Below are 15,419 nucleotides of genomic sequence, written 5' to 3'. Positions count from 1 at the left end.
CAAAAGGACACATCACACCACAAGAACTCTTGATCAACTATGCTCATAGCAGTTTTGTTCCTACCATTCAGAAACTGGAGATAACCTAGACGTCCCCGTACCAAAGAGTAGATAAGAAAATGTAGTACATTTATACCATGGAGTGTTACTCAGCTGTTTAAAAAAAATCATAAAATTTTCAGGCAAATGGATGAAAGTAGAAAAGAAGATCATCCTGAGTAAGGTAACGCAGACTTAGAAAAAACAAACATGGTATGTACCCACTTATAAATAGATGTTAGCTGTAAAGAATAATCATGATGCAATCCACAGACTCCACCCCAAAGGCTAAGTAATAAGGAGGGCTCGAGGGAGAGCACATGAGTCTCCCTTGGAAGGAGAAATAGAATAGACAAGAAGAGGAGGGATCAAATGGGGGGGGAGGATGAAGTGAGAGAGTACTGAGAGAGGTGACTAGAATTTGGGGGGAGATTTTGAGGGTGAAGTAGAAACCTAGTACAATGGAATCTACGAGGATGACCCTATCTAGAACTCCTAATAGTTGGGGATACAGAGCCAACCAGGCAAAGCTTCCAGTGGGGGACTAGGACACCTACCCAGCCACAAAACCATCCATCTATTGTTCTGCCTATCTATAAGTTGTGCTGGGGTAAAAGTGGCACAGAATTTTTGCTGTACTCATAGACTGGTGCCTAGCCCAGTTGTCTTCAGAGAGCTTCACCCAGCAACTGATGGAAACAGATGCAGAGACCCACAGGCAAACATTAGATGGAGCTTAGGAAATTCTGCAGAAGAAGGAAGAATCGTAGGAGCCAGAGGGGTCAGTCAAGGATACAAGAAAACCCACAGAATCAACCTAGGCTCATAGGGGCTCATAGAGACTGAACCAACAATCAGGGGGTCTGCATGGATTTAACCTAGGCCTTCTGCATATATGTTATGGCTCTGTAGCTTGGACTTCCTGTTGGACTCCTAACAGTGGGAGCAGGGCCATCTCTGCCTCTTTTGCTTGCTTTTGAGACCCTTTTTCTCTTTCTGGGTTATCTCTTCCAGCCTTAATAGGAGAAGAGGTGCCTAGTCTTATTGCCACTTGATATGCCATGGCTGGCTGATATCCTTGGTAAACCTTCCCCTTTCTAATGGAAAACAGAGGGATGGATCAGGAGAAGGGGGGATTTGGGTAGGTGGGGATTGGGGAACAGGGGAAGAAGAGGGAGGGGAAACTGTGGTCCATATATAATATATGAGAAAACAGTAAACAAACAAGTCTTTGTGTCCCACGGTTAAAGCATTATGTTTCTGTAAGAGCAGAGTATTTTGCACTCATAGAGAAATCACTGTAGTGTTCCTTGGTGATCCCTGGCTTGACATATGTGTCAGATGATACAACAAGGGTGAGGGCTACAGGAAACATCTCAGTTTATTTTGACTTCAAATTTATTGTTGGTCGTCGCACATCCAGAAACCTTTAATGATGAAAAATTTCTGTAACCTCCTACATTCAGTGTGCTAGAACTTACAAGCAAAATGTTTCAAAGATGTGTCCTAAAGGTTGAAAACTTCTTAGAAGTCAGTGAAATAGAGATAAAGCAAGGCGAATGAAAAAGAAACGTCAGTCCACTAGGAGGATAACTGGGGAGAGCAAGGTCCTAAAAGCCACTGGAAGAAAATCTTTTCAAGAAGTATTGGCTCTACCTTCCTGTCTCTGTACCAATACAATATAGTTTTTATCACTATTGCTCTGTAATACAGCTGAGGTCAGGGATGGTGATTCCCCTGGAAGTTCTTTTATTGGTGAGAATGGTTTTTGCTATCCTGAGTTTTTTGTTATTCCAAATAAATTTGCCAATTTCCCTTTCTAACTCTATGAAGAATTGAATTGGAATTTTGGTGGGGATCGCATTGAATCTGTAGATTGCTTTTGGCAAAATGGCCATTTTTACTATATTAATCCTGCCCATCTATGAGCATGATCAATCTTTCTTTCCATCTTCTGAGATCTTCAATTTCTTTCTTCAGAGACTTGAAGTTCTTGTCATACGGATCTTTCACTTGCTTGGTTAGTGTCACACCAAGGTATTTTATATTGTTTATAATTATTGTGAAGGATGTTGTTTTCCTAATTTCTTTCACAGCCTGTTTATCCTTTGAGTAGAGGAAGACTACTGATGTGTTGATTTAATTTTATATCCAGACACTTTGCTGAAGTTGTTTATCAGCTCTAGGAGTTCTCTGGTGGAATTTTGGTGGTCACTTAAGTATACTATCATATCAAAATAGTGATATTTTTAATTCTTCTTTTCCAATTTGTATCCCTTTGACCTCCTTTTGTTGTCTAATTGCTCTGGCTAGTACTTCAAGTACCATACTGAATAGGTATGGAGAGAGTGGGCATCCTTGTCTAGTCCTGATTTTAGTGGGATTGCTTTAAGTTTCTCTCTTTATTTAGTTTGATGTTGGCTACTGGTTTGCTATATATTGCCTTTACTATGTTTAGGTGTGGGCCTTGAATTCCTGATCTTTCTAAAACTTTTAACATGAAGGAGTGTTGAATTTTGTCAAATGTTTTCTCAGCATCTAATGACATGATCATGTAGGGTTTCTTTTTTTTTTTTTTTTTTTTTTTTTTTTTTTTTTTTTTTTTTAGTTTGTTTATCTAGTGGATTATTGAAGGATTTTCATATATTGGACCATCTCTACATCCCTGGGATGAAACCTACTTAATCATGATGGATGATCATTTTGATGTGTTCTTGGATTCGGTTTTCGAGAATTTTATTGAGTATTTTTGCATCAGTATTCATAAGGGAAATTGCAGTCAGTATGTAGAAGAATGCAAATTGATCCATTCTTATTGCCCTGTACAAAGCTCAAGTCCAAATGGATTAAGGACCTCCACATAAAACCAGATACACTCAAACTAATAGAAGAGAAAGTAAGGAAGAGCCACAAACACATGGGCACTGGGGAAATTTTCCTGAACAGAACACCAATGGCTTACGCTCTAAGATCAAGAATCAACAAATGGGAGGGACCTCATTGCAAAGCTTCTGTAAGGCAAAGAACACTGGCATTAGGACAAAATGGCAACCAAAAGATTGAGAAAAGATCTTTGCCAATCCTACATCTGACAGAGGGCTAATATCCAATATATCCAAAGAACTCAAGAAATTAGACTCCAGAGAATCAAATAATCCTATTTAAAATGGGGGACACATATACTTAAACATAGTAAAAGCAATATACAGCAAACCAGTAGCCAGCATTAAAGTAAATGGTGAGAAACTTGAAGCAATCTCACTAAAATCAGGGACTAGGCAAGGCTGTCCACTCTCTCCCTACCTATTCAACATAGTATTTTGTAGATTGTCCTGAAGCTGTTTGTATTTTAATGTTAATTCCACTTCCTCAAGAAGGGCTGTCTAGTCAAGTGACTCCAACTGAACCTTCCCATTTTAATTAGTAAAATAAAGGAAAGCCAGTGACTGGGCGGGGCCAAGGAAGTAGAGAGGGCTGAGAGCTCAGAGGAGGTCACCGGACAGAGGTTAGAGATTATGGACCCAGGTGGGATTTATTGGTGTTAAAAGGCTATGAATATTAAGGATTTTACAGGTCTAATATCTCATATAAAGGGGCAGTTTGTATCTTTGTCAATTTGATGCAATCTTGTTGTTTAGAGGATTTGTGGATTGAGAGTTGAATATATAAACCTGTATGAAAAGCTGTAGAATTTTGTTTGTGTGGGATTTTTGGGGTACAGAAATACCCCAGGACAGAGGCAGAGAACAGGCGGTAGAAAACCACCAAGAGAAGGGAGTAGCGCTGACAAGTTGGGCCACGTTGGCAGCTCAGACCGGGCTCCAGAGATGCATGGGGCTCCGTATCAGGGTCGGGCCTGAGGAGTGAGACTTCAGGGCCAGTAAAGAGATAAACTGATTATTATTTTTTAATATTTACTGCAACAGTACTTGAAGTACTAGCCAGAGCAATAAGACAACAAAAAGAGGCCAAAGGGATTCAAATTGGAAAGAAAGAAGTAAAAATATCACTATTTGCAGATGATATGACAGAATATTTAAATGACCCTAAAAATGTCACCAGAGAACTTTTACAGCTGACAAACACCTTTAGCAGAGTGACTGGATAGAAAATTAATTCAAGAAAATCAGTAGCTTTCCTCTACTCAAAGGAAAAATAGGCTGAGAAAGAAATTAGGGAAAAGATACCCTTCACAATAGTCACAAACAATACAAAATACCTTGGTGTGACCCTAACCAAGCAAGTGAAGAATCTCTGAAGAAGGAAACTGAAGAAGACCTCAGAAGATGGAAAGATCTCCCATGCTCATGGATTGGAAAGATCAACATTGTAAAAAATGGCCATCTTGCCTAAGGCAATCTACAAATTCAATGCAATCCTCATCAAAACTCCAACTCAATTCTTCATAGAGTTAGAGCAATTTGCAAATTCATTTGGAATAATAAAAAATCCAGGATAGCAAAAACCATTTTCAACAATAAAAAAGCTTCTGGGAGAATCACCATCCCTGACCGCAAGCTGTATTACAGATCAAATGTGATAAAAGCTGCCTGATATTGGTACAGAGACAAGCAGGTAGACCAATGGAATAGAATTGAAGACCCAGAAATGAACCCACACACCTATAGTTTTTTGACAAAGGAGCTAAAAACATTCAATGAAAAAAAGGACAGCCTCTTCAGGGTGCTGGTTCAACTGGCAGTCAGCATACAGAAGAATGTAAATTGATCCCTTCTTATCTCCTTGTACAAAACTCAAGTCCAAGTGGATCAAAGACCTCCACATAAAACCATTCCACTGAAACTAATAGAACAGAAAGTGGGGAAGAGCTTAGAATACATAGGCACAGGAGAAAATTTCCTGAACAGAACACCAATGACCTATGCTCTAAGATCAAGAATCGACAAATGTGACTTCATGAAATTGCAAAGCTTCTGTAAGGCCAAGGGCACTGGCAAAAAGACAAAATGGCAACCAATAGATTGGGGAAAGATCTTTACCAGTCCTACATCTGATAGAGGATTAGTATCCAATATATACAAAGAACTCAAGAAGTTATACTCTAAAGAATCAAAAAATCCTATTTAAAAAATGGGATACAGAGCTACACAGAGACTTCTTAACAGAGGAACATCAAATAACTGAGAAGCACCTAAAGAAATGGTCAACATCTCTAGTCATGAGAGAAATGCAAATCAAAACAACCTAAGATTCCAGCTCACACCAGTCAGAATGGCTCAGATCAAAAACTCAGGTGACAGCAGATGCTGGCAAGGATGTGGAGAAAGAGAAACATTCCTCCACTGTTGATGAGATTGTAAACTGGTGCAACCACTCTGGAAATCAGTCTGGCAGTTTCTCAGAAAATTGGACATTTACCTGAGGACCCAGCTATACCATTCCTGGGCACATACCCAAAAGTAACTCCAATATCTAACAAGGACACATGCTCAACAATGTTCATAGCAACCTTATTTATAATAGCCAGAAACTAGAAAGAACCTAAATGTCCTTCAACAGAGGAATGAATTCAGAAATTGTGGTACATATACACTATTAAAACCAACTATTAAAAACGAGTTCATGAAATTCCTAGGCAAATGGATGGAACTTGAAGCTATCATCCTGAGTGAGGTAACCCAGTTACAAAAGAAAACTCATGGTATATATTCACTTATAAGTGGATACTAGCCCCCCCCCCAAAAAAAAGAGCTTGAAATACCCAAGAAACCATTCACAGAACTTATGAAGCTCAAAAAAAAAAAAAAAAAAAAAAAAAAAAAAGGAAGACCAGAATGTAGATGCCTCAGTCCTTCTTAGAAGGGAGAACAAAACAGGAGAAGAAATACAGGTCAAATAGAGGAGCAGGGATTGAAGAAAAGATCTACAGAGAACCACCGCATATGCAGTCACCAAACCCAAGCACTATTGCTAATGCCAAGAAGTGTTTAATGTCAGGAACCAGACATGGATGTCTCTTTAGAGGCTCTCCTGGAGTTATACAGATACAGATGAAGATGCTTGCAGCTAAACATCAGACTGAACACAAGGACCCCAATGAAAGAGCTAGAGAAAGGACTGAAATAATTGAAAGATTTGCACCCTCATGGGAAGAACAACATCATCAGCCAAGGCACTGAGGTGGAGAGGGTGATTGGGAGAGGGAGCACCGTCATGGAATCAAGTTGAGGGGGGGAGGAGGGAGGGGAATGGGGAAAAGAGCATAACATTTGGAATGTAAATACAGAGAATATCCAATAAAATTGAAAAATAAAATAAAAATGGGGGACAGAGCTCAACAAAGAATTCTCAACTGAGAAATATCAAATGGTTGAGAAGCACTTAAAGAAATATTCAAAATCCTTGGTCATCGGCGAAATGCAAATCAAAACAACCCTGAGATTCCACTTTACACCAGTCAGAATGGCTAAGATCAAAAACTCAGGTGACAGCAGGATGTGGAGAAAGAGGAACACTCCTCCATTGTTGGTGAGGTTGCAAGCTGGTACAACCACTCTGGAAATCAGTCTGGAGGCTCCTCAAAAAATTGGACCTAGTACTACTTCAAGACCCAGCTATACCACTCTTGGGCATATACCCAACAGATGTTCCAACATAAAACAAGGATACATGCTCACTATGTTTATATAAGCCTTATTTATAATAGCCAGAATCTGGAAAGAACCCATATGTTCTTCAACAGAGGAATGGATACAGAAAATGTGGTACATTTACACAATGAAGTACTACTCAGTTATTAAAAACAAGGACTTCATAAAATTCTTAGGCAAATGGATGAAACTAGAAAATATCATCTTGAGTGAGGTAACTCGGTCCCAAAACATCAAAACATGGTATGCACTCACTGATAAGTAGATATTAATTAGCCCAAAAGCTCGGATTACCCAAGATACAATTCACAGACCACATGAAGCTCAAGAAGAAGGAAAAAACAAAGTTCGAATGCTTCAGTCCTTCTTAGAAGGGGGAACAAAATATTCATAGGAGGAGATATGGAGACAAAGTTTGAAGCAGAGACTGAAGCAAAGGCCATCCAGAGACTACCCCGCCTGGAGATCCAGCCTATATTCAGCCACCAAAACCAAACAATATTGCTGATGCCAAAGTGCATGCTAACAGGAGCCTGATACAGTTGTCTCCCGAGAGGCTCTGCCAGAGCCTGACAAATACAGAGGCAGATGCTCGCAACCAACAATTGAACTGAGAACGGGGTCCCCAATGGAGGAGCTAGAGAAAGGATTGAAGGAATTGAAGGGGTTGAAGAACAATACCAACCAACCAGAGCTCCCAGGGACTGAACCACTATCCAAAGAGTTCACATGGACAGACCCATGGCTCCAGCTGCATATGTAGCAGAGGATGGCCTTGTTGGGCATCAGTGGGAGGAGAGTCCCTTGGTCTTGCCAAGGCTCAGTGCCCCAGTGTAAGCGGATGCCAGGGCGGGAAGGCAGGAAGAGGTGGGTGTGTGGGTGGGTAAGCACCCTCGTAGAAGCAGAGGGAGGGGAATGGGATAGGGGTTTATGGAGGGGAAACCAGGAAAGAAGATAACATTTGAAATGTAAATAAAATATATCCATTAAAAAAAAGAAGAAGTGTTGGCTCCAGCCACCCCCACACTGGCCCAGGGGTGAAGGCTGCTGCCGGAAGAAAGACAGGCAAGTGCCTGCCTCCATTGCCACTGAGATGCACAAACGTGTGACAGGGAGGTGGGAACAATGGGGTAGCAGTGAAGAGATGAAAGAGAAAGCAAGTCCGAGAGTAGAAAGGTGGCTCCGGAGACTCATTGTCAGTGACGAACAGCCAGATACAAGGAGACCACGACGAGGTCCTGGTCCAGGGGCTGACGCCAAGACCCGTATTTGGGGCCTGTGACCCTGCTGCAGCTGTGGCTCTGTATGTCCGTGGTTGGAATTACCACCAAAGGTCTGTGCAGCACAATCGAGTTGACCCTGGTGGAGCTGGCCCCAAGGATGTGAGCTCAGGAGAGCTGGCCCTGTCCCTTGTCTGCCGTGGGGTGGTGTGGGCAAAGGAGAGAAGCTCTCCCCTTTGCCCTTCGTCACTTATGGCAGGTGGGTGAGCTGCTCCTGAGGTGTGGACCCTGCATCTCGCTTGGTCCTGAGTTCAATTTCCAGCAACCTCATGGTGGCTCATGACTGTGTATCATGGGATCTGGTGCCCTCTTCTGACAAGCCAGCATGCAGATAGAGCACTCATACATAAAGTAATCCTTTTTTAAAAACTACTATCTTAAAAAAAAAAAGTTGTAGTAAAGTAGTAGAAAAAAATAACGTCATTGAAAAGTATTTATTATACTTATTTTCCATGGGCTTTTATATATTTTTTCTAAGTGTTTTCCAATGTTTCTGTTGGTTATTGAGATGTTATCTTATGTAGGCTGGCTTGGTATTCACTGTGTATCCAAGACTGACCTTAAATTTATAATCCTCCCACCCCCACCTCCCAAGCACTGGTTTTACAGGAATGCATTACTGTAGCAGGCCCACATGCTTTAAACCGTGTACTCAAGAGGCACGAGTGGGTGATCTCTATGAGTCTGAAGCCAGCCTGGTCTACACAGGGAGTTGCAGGCCAGCCAGGGGTACATAGTGAAACCCTATCTCAAAACAAAACAAACAAGAAAAAAACAAAACAAAGCAGAAGCGTATAGCTTTATCAGATTTTTTTTAAGTCTATGTATCAAAATAATGTTATTCCTTTGAAAATTTTTATTTTGGGAATATGGTTCTTTTAATGGCCCCAAATATATGCAATATCAATGTCCTTAAAGCCTGAACTCATTAAACTTTCCTGATTTTCCTCTCCTTATTCATCCCCAAAAGGTCTGATTACTGCTTTCCAGTGAGATCTCTTCCTGTTTTTCAGGAAGACTATGTTTTGCGCAAGATGATGGTCACAGATCATCTTGGTGTAGCAGAGATCCCCTCGAATCCCCCGACCATCTCCAGGGCGTCATGCATCTTCAGGTATGAGGTACATCTGCTTCATCTGACCGGCACGGTCGTGGATGTGAAGACACAGCTTCTGCCCTGGTTACTACACAACTCGTTCTAATAGCTCATTTATTACTGTTTAAATTTACCGAGCAACCCTTGTTTTGCTCACAGTTGTATGAACATTAGAATGTACTGGTTCTTCTCATCACCAGCACAAACAGGATAGGGGGCGCTGTTTTAGAAAAAAGAGTTTTTGATCTCTCACTGAAGCAGGTGGGCAGCTACCCTGCCCAGACCTGCACCACGCCTCTAGTCATATTTCCTGCAGAGAAACTGTCTCTAAGGAAGTGCTCTTCCGTGGTCAGAGCCCTTTAGCAGTTTCCCGAGATTACCCTGAATTCCCAGGATTACCCCACCCTATTCCCCCCACCACACACCTAGAGCAGCTGACCACTAAGGACAGACACACACTAGGATGCAAACTCCCTCCCTTGCCTTGGGATAAGATTTAGTCTTTGGTATAATTGACATCCTAGATCTTCTTGGGACTTTCTGCTTCCTCAGTCCCTCATGGGTTTCTGCAAGGAGCACTTCCTCTTCAGTGATGTACATGAGTACCCTTGCCTCATGGAACCTTCCAGCATTCATCTAACACATTTTAGACAGTCGGCACATTAAAAAAAAAAAAAAAAAAAAAAAAAAAAACTGCCTTTCGCCAGACCATGTCAGACAGCAAGGCAAAGCCTCATTGCTACCTCTAGTGAGCTTGTCAGGGAAGGCACTCTGCTAAAGGGCTGTTCAGACAGAGACATATCCAACTGGGGTGAGCCAAAGGACAGCCATGTGATATTGGTGTGTACTAGGGAGATGAAAGGACCCTGATGGGTGCATCGGAGCAAGATGGGCAGAAGAGGGCAATTTGGTATATTTGGATCTGGAATGCTGTGAGCCGACTGTCCTGAAAGAGACCTGAGCTTATTTGTTTCGGTTTCAGGGACTTCCTCTTTAAATGCACAGATACTTCAGAAGTTATTTTGGCTTCTTCCGGAGGAGAGACTCACATTGCCATTCCACTTCGCCAGAGAACCAGAGAGGCTATGGGCGTCCTCGATGTTAACATTGGCCGGAGTAGGATGCTGGTGTACCAGGAGTATAAGGATCTACAGAAAATGACGAAGATGATCCAAAACATCGCCTATGAAATACTGGGCGAAATCTCTGGAGAAATTGAGAAAACTACGGTCATAGGTACTGTGAACATGGTAACCATCTGGATTGGTGGTATACTTGGAGAAAGCCACAGACACTGAGAGGCAGGATACATTTTCCAAAGTTAATCATTTCACCATGTAGATCTTTCCATGTGAGGAGAGTCCCCTTTTGCAGTCTTGGCCGTGTGGACCTCTGCTCTGTGACCCGGCAAAGGACAAGGGATCATGTCATCATCTCAGTTAGGACCTTCCAGTGAGAGGCAAGATGGCCATCTGCTGTGAAACACATAAATATGCAAGTTCATTGCCTTTGCCATAATCTCATGAGGACAATGGCGTAAACCCATCTCAGGGGTGCAGAACGAGACGTTTGGTAAACAACACATGGTAAAAGGCTGAACTTTGCACCTGTTTTTTTTTCCCCCCAACATTTAACACAGCATCAAATAATCCAACATCTCATCTTACAGATTAAAGAGCTAAAACCTGCAAAGCTATAGTAGATTCCCCCCCCCCAAGGTCCAACCACAAGCCACTGGCTGGGCCAAGACCAGTGACTCCATGTACCATAGGCTACCCATTGCACAAGATCAGCTAAGAGAGTGGGTTAGAATTATATCAAATCGAATCAAATAGATTAAGTGGAAAGATTTGTAGCTGTTAAACAGAGTGCGATAAGAGGAAAGGTGGTCAGGCAAGTGACAGCAGCCTGTGACACCAGCTCCTTCAGAGACTGGTGCAGGACGATCACTTAAGATGAGAAAGAAAATATACATGGGAAGAGGAGGGGAGAAAATGCCTGTCCAGGGAGTGTTTGCTACATGCAGCTCTTGAGACTAAGCACTGCTTACTCACAGTGCTGGGATTGAACTCGGAGACCTATACATTCATGGCAGGTCCTCTATCAGTAAGTTATGGCCCCAGCTCTAGTTCTAATTTTTTTAAAACAGGGTCATGATCACTACATTGCCCAAGCTAGCCTTGAACTTACTGTATAAAGTTTGTGGAAGACCTTGAACTCATAATCCCCCTGCCTCAGCCTTCCACGGAGCTTGGATTATCAGCCTGTGTTACCAGGACCAACAAGACTAAGCAGAGCATTCATTTAATTCCCATGTCTTGCCAAGGAAATGGGTTTGGCTCTATTCCCACAAAAGTTTATATATTGAAAGGACAGCCCTAACTCTAAAACTCAGATTTGGGTTTGTTGGTGTGTTTGCTCCATTTTTATTCCTAAATGGTACATCAGATATAATTCTATTATGCTTTTTTTTTCATGATCAGAGAAACTAAAATTGCTTAAAATCATGGAATATGGTTTTCTTTAGCCTGAAAAAAAAATGGCTTATTATAACACACTCAGAACTCTGCGTCAGAATCATCAGAATGTGTGTCGTTGCAGAGATGGAGACGGCGGGAGAGGTAAAGCGGGCAGGGATCCTTTTCTTCCGAGCCATGCTGCAGGACCTGCGGGAATGCTTCTCCCTCCTTGATCCCATGGACTTTGTAACGCTGCTGCTCTATGAGCACAAGAATCATGCCAACTTAGTTGCTCACGAAGACATCAGTACCCAGGAGGTAGAAGCCAACATGTTACTCATACAGGACATCCTGAAAGGAGTCATCTTGTTCTCACAGAAGGAGAAAGACTCTTTGACTGACTTGGAAGAGTGGGAAAGATGGAAGTTTGTGAGTCTGGGGGGGCCACACAATTTAGTGTGCAAATTATAATAGTGAAACACCTGAGCTCTCAAATGTACACATACTTGACATCTTAAAAGCCCATATTTTGTATCCTTGACCCCTGTGTACCCCAAACTATACATCCCAAAGCTGGCCAATGTCTTGACATCTGACACCAGAGATTTTCCTATTGAGAATGTACCTGCATGGGGCTGTGTACACTGGTGAGCTGGGTACTACGTTTGTACTGGGTGATAACTCGGCTTTTCTTTTCCTCTTTGTTCACAGCACATTAACAAGTACTTAGTGGAGGATATCTGTGCGTTTGATCCAACGGCTAGCAATGTGAAAATTAATGTAGAGCTTATTACAAAATATATCCAAGGTAAGGTTCTACCTAATCATTTAAATATATACTAATAGCAAAACTCTGTGAGAGATTTCCATTATAATCAAAACCAAAATTGTTCTTGAACTGAGTTTCCATGAAAGTAAAAAATGTTCTTGAGTTTCTAAAAGGAAAGATACAATCTACAGTTTGTTCTGTTCCCCAAAGTGTCTCTGCCACCCCTAAGAGCCCACAAGTGTCCCCGTCTTCGTTCATTGACCACTTGGATTCACTCAAAGCTTTGTGATAGCTCTCACTTCTAAGGAAGGTGAGCCGGGAAGATGCTTCAGTCCAGAAGTTCAGGGCCAGCCAGGGTGACATTACAAGGCCTTCATCTCAAAGCAAACAGATAGGAGCTACAGTGAGAACTGAATATTGGACAAAAAGTCTTCTATTTTTAACTCCAATAGAGAACAAGAATTTTTTTAAGGCTATTAGGTAGTGTGGCTCCCTTCAGAGGAGAGACAGCAAGAGTGCAGAGCCAAGAGGCTCTTGGGTTGGAGGTAACAAGGAACCTGCCAGAGAGTCAGCCACACCTAAAAACAAAGATGCATGCACACAGGCAAAGTCCTGCTCTGTGTGGATTCCCCCACCAGACGCCTCAGGCCAGGCATGCAAGGGAACTAAGTAAAAATAATGTTTGTTCCACTTTGCAACTTAGGAAAAACTAATTGCTGACCTAGTGTGAAAGGCAGGACCAGAAGGATCTGCAAGGCCAAGGCCAATGGCCACCAGCCAATGCTGCATATGAGACTCCAAAAGGAAACAAATAAAACCACCCCCAATCATTAACAGTGAGATGGCTCTGTTAATTCTCTCCAAAGAAGACTTGAAAATTGAGCTAGGGTTAGGGAGACCGAGCCAGGAGTTAAGTATCCTGAGGACAGACCCAGACTTCTCTTTGGAAACTCCACCAAGTCAGAGGCTTTCTAGGCTTCTGTGGTACATATTTGAGAAGCTCAGAACTGAGAGACCCCAGGGACAAGAGAAGGACAAAAGCAATGGCAGAGATGGATGGTGGCCTCACTCCTCAGGCTGCAGACACGGGTGGCAGAGAGCTGAGCTTGCGGTGTGGTGATGCCATAGAGATGATTCTAGGAAAGCGAAGTATTCCCAGAAACCTGAGGGTTCTTGGGGATGGGAGAGGACATGAGACTCACAAAGAATCAATGTGCACCATGAGTAATGTGGATCTGGTTTAAAATTCCTACTTGGGATTCTATATGAGCAACAGCTCATGACTCTGAGCTCATTCATGGGAGCCTCTGTATTCTTAGGCACCGTGTGTGTGTGTGTGTGTGTGTGTGTGTGAGAGAGAGAGAGAGAGAGAGAGAGAGAGAGAGAGAGAGAGTTAATGCTAGGCAAGCACTCTACCACCAAGCTAGACCTTCTACACTGTGTTTACTTTTTATGTTGAGAGAGTCTCACTAAATTGCTTAGACAGGCCTTGAACTTGTGAGGTTCTATACCTTGGGTCTTCTAAATGGCTAGGGTTACAGACCTGTATCATTAAGACCTGTCCAGTGAATGCTTTTATATACTTGCTCTATATTCGAGGACTTTGGAGTCCAGAGAAGCCTGGATCTGTCTCCAGGATGCCTAGCTCCAAGTTCAGTCTCCCTATGTCCACCTCCAGTCTCTGGGTCTTCCTTTGGGCGAGAACTAACAGCCACCATGAACTCTAGCAGACCAGTTTGTCTAATTGGCATTCTCCCTATGACCTTGTTCCTCTTTGACCCCACCAACTTGCCAGCCCCTCCACCTAGAGCTTACTGCCAGGATTCCTTGTGTTCCTGAGTTCCCCTTCTTGGACAAGGACACAGGCACCCAGTCCCTCTGACATAAGGAATAAGCATAAGGGTGAGGCCTTGCCATTGCACACACTGCAGGTGTGTGCCCTTAATAAACCCACCCCCCGCAACCCAGGGAGAGGCTAAAGGCTCCTATGGCAGGGCACAAAGCCTCAAGGGAATCTCTTTAGACTCTACCTCAAATTTGCCTGTTAGAGCCACCTGCTGTTGCACACTCTGCTCAGAACTCCTGCAAACTTCGCCCAGTCTTTGAACTCTAGCTTGACCAAGGAAAATACTGCGTTCTCCTTTCCGACAGTGGCCTCAGGTGGCAGAAATCAGAACTGCAGGTGACAGACCGGGACTCAGCCTGAAACCAATAGGCAGGTTTCCCTTTCGAAACTAGCAACCCTTTAGCGTTAACAGTCTCTGTAGCAACCAGCAAAGCTCATAGGTCACCGGGATATAGTAATCCTTTCTCTTACTTAAATGAAGTTATATCAAGAAAGCCTAAGCCTCGTGCTTGAGGGAAGGGAAAGAGTTCTTTCGGCATCTCTGTGTCAGGAGAGGACCTTTTGTGGCGGGGTGATCTATTATAGTTCAGTTTGTGTCACCCGCCGGCAGCTTTAAGAAAAGCTCTTATTCAGGTAGCCCGATCGATATGAGATGGCACCAGTGATACCTGCAGGTTCTCCCTGGGATTGGATCTGCTGGGAAGAGCACGGGGTCTAGAATGTGGTTGATAAACACCCCACTGGAGAAATCTGAGCGTACCTTTCCCAGCAGGTACCATCTGCAAACGGCATCTTGGTTAGGGATGGATGGGACTTTGTGTCCACGTTTAGCTTGAACAGGTCACAGTCTCTGAGTTCGTATGTGTAGCAGCCTTGTCGGGTCTGGAAGACGTTGTTCCTTGGAGTCATCCCCCACCTCAGGCTCCTACAGTCTGTCTGCCTCCTCTTCCGGGCAGACCTTAATCCTTGAAGGGAGGCGTTTGATGACAATGTCCTATTCAGGACTGAGTGCTCCAAAGTTTTTCACTGTCTGTACTAACCCAATAGCAGTTTCCTTTCTCCTGTCTTTTTCTCCTTTCTTTCTTCCTCTTCTTCTTTTTTTCCCTGTAAGTGCAGCGTCTAGGGGACCAATGATCCCACACTTAGCTAAGCAAGCCTGACCTCTCAGCCCTCCTCCAGTTGTGGTTTTCTGAGAAATAGTGCTTTTCCAGGTATTTTATGTCTGAAAATGTTCTCATTTAACCCTCGTACTTGATCTGGACTTTGCTGGGGAAAATCACTTTGAAGACATTTAGGAGGTGGAGACTCGGGAGATTCTG

The 15,419-nt window shown here is 43.0% G+C and overlaps 2 protein-coding genes across 2 annotated transcripts in view; one reads left to right on the top strand and one right to left on the bottom strand.

Moving 5' to 3' along the window:
• The window catches only part of LOC308426474 (ATP synthase membrane subunit K, mitochondrial-like), a 316,992-nt gene that overhangs the window by 93,220 nt on the left and 208,353 nt on the right, over nt 1-15,419 (bottom strand). The window lies entirely within an intron of this gene.
• Nucleotides 1-15,419, top strand: part of EFCAB5 (EF-hand calcium binding domain 5) — a gene marked incomplete at both ends in the record, with an annotated part of 109,788 nt that overhangs the window by 85,246 nt on the left and 9,123 nt on the right. The window contains 4 exons of the mRNA XM_080922414.1: nt 8,944-9,044; nt 10,009-10,262; nt 11,628-11,914; nt 12,197-12,293. Of these exons, the coding sequence (XP_080778540.1) occupies nt 8,944-9,044; nt 10,009-10,262; nt 11,628-11,914; nt 12,197-12,293 (739 nt within the window). The remainder of the gene's footprint in view (nt 1-8,943; nt 9,045-10,008; nt 10,263-11,627; nt 11,915-12,196; nt 12,294-15,419) is intronic.

The sequence above is a fragment of the Micromys minutus genome, assembly GCF_963924665.1.
Source record: "Micromys minutus genome assembly, chromosome: 10".
Classification (NCBI taxonomy): domain Eukaryota; kingdom Metazoa; phylum Chordata; class Mammalia; order Rodentia; family Muridae; genus Micromys; species Micromys minutus.
Note: the sequence above shows the minus strand (reverse complement) of the source record. Positions and strands in the feature narration are given on the sequence as shown.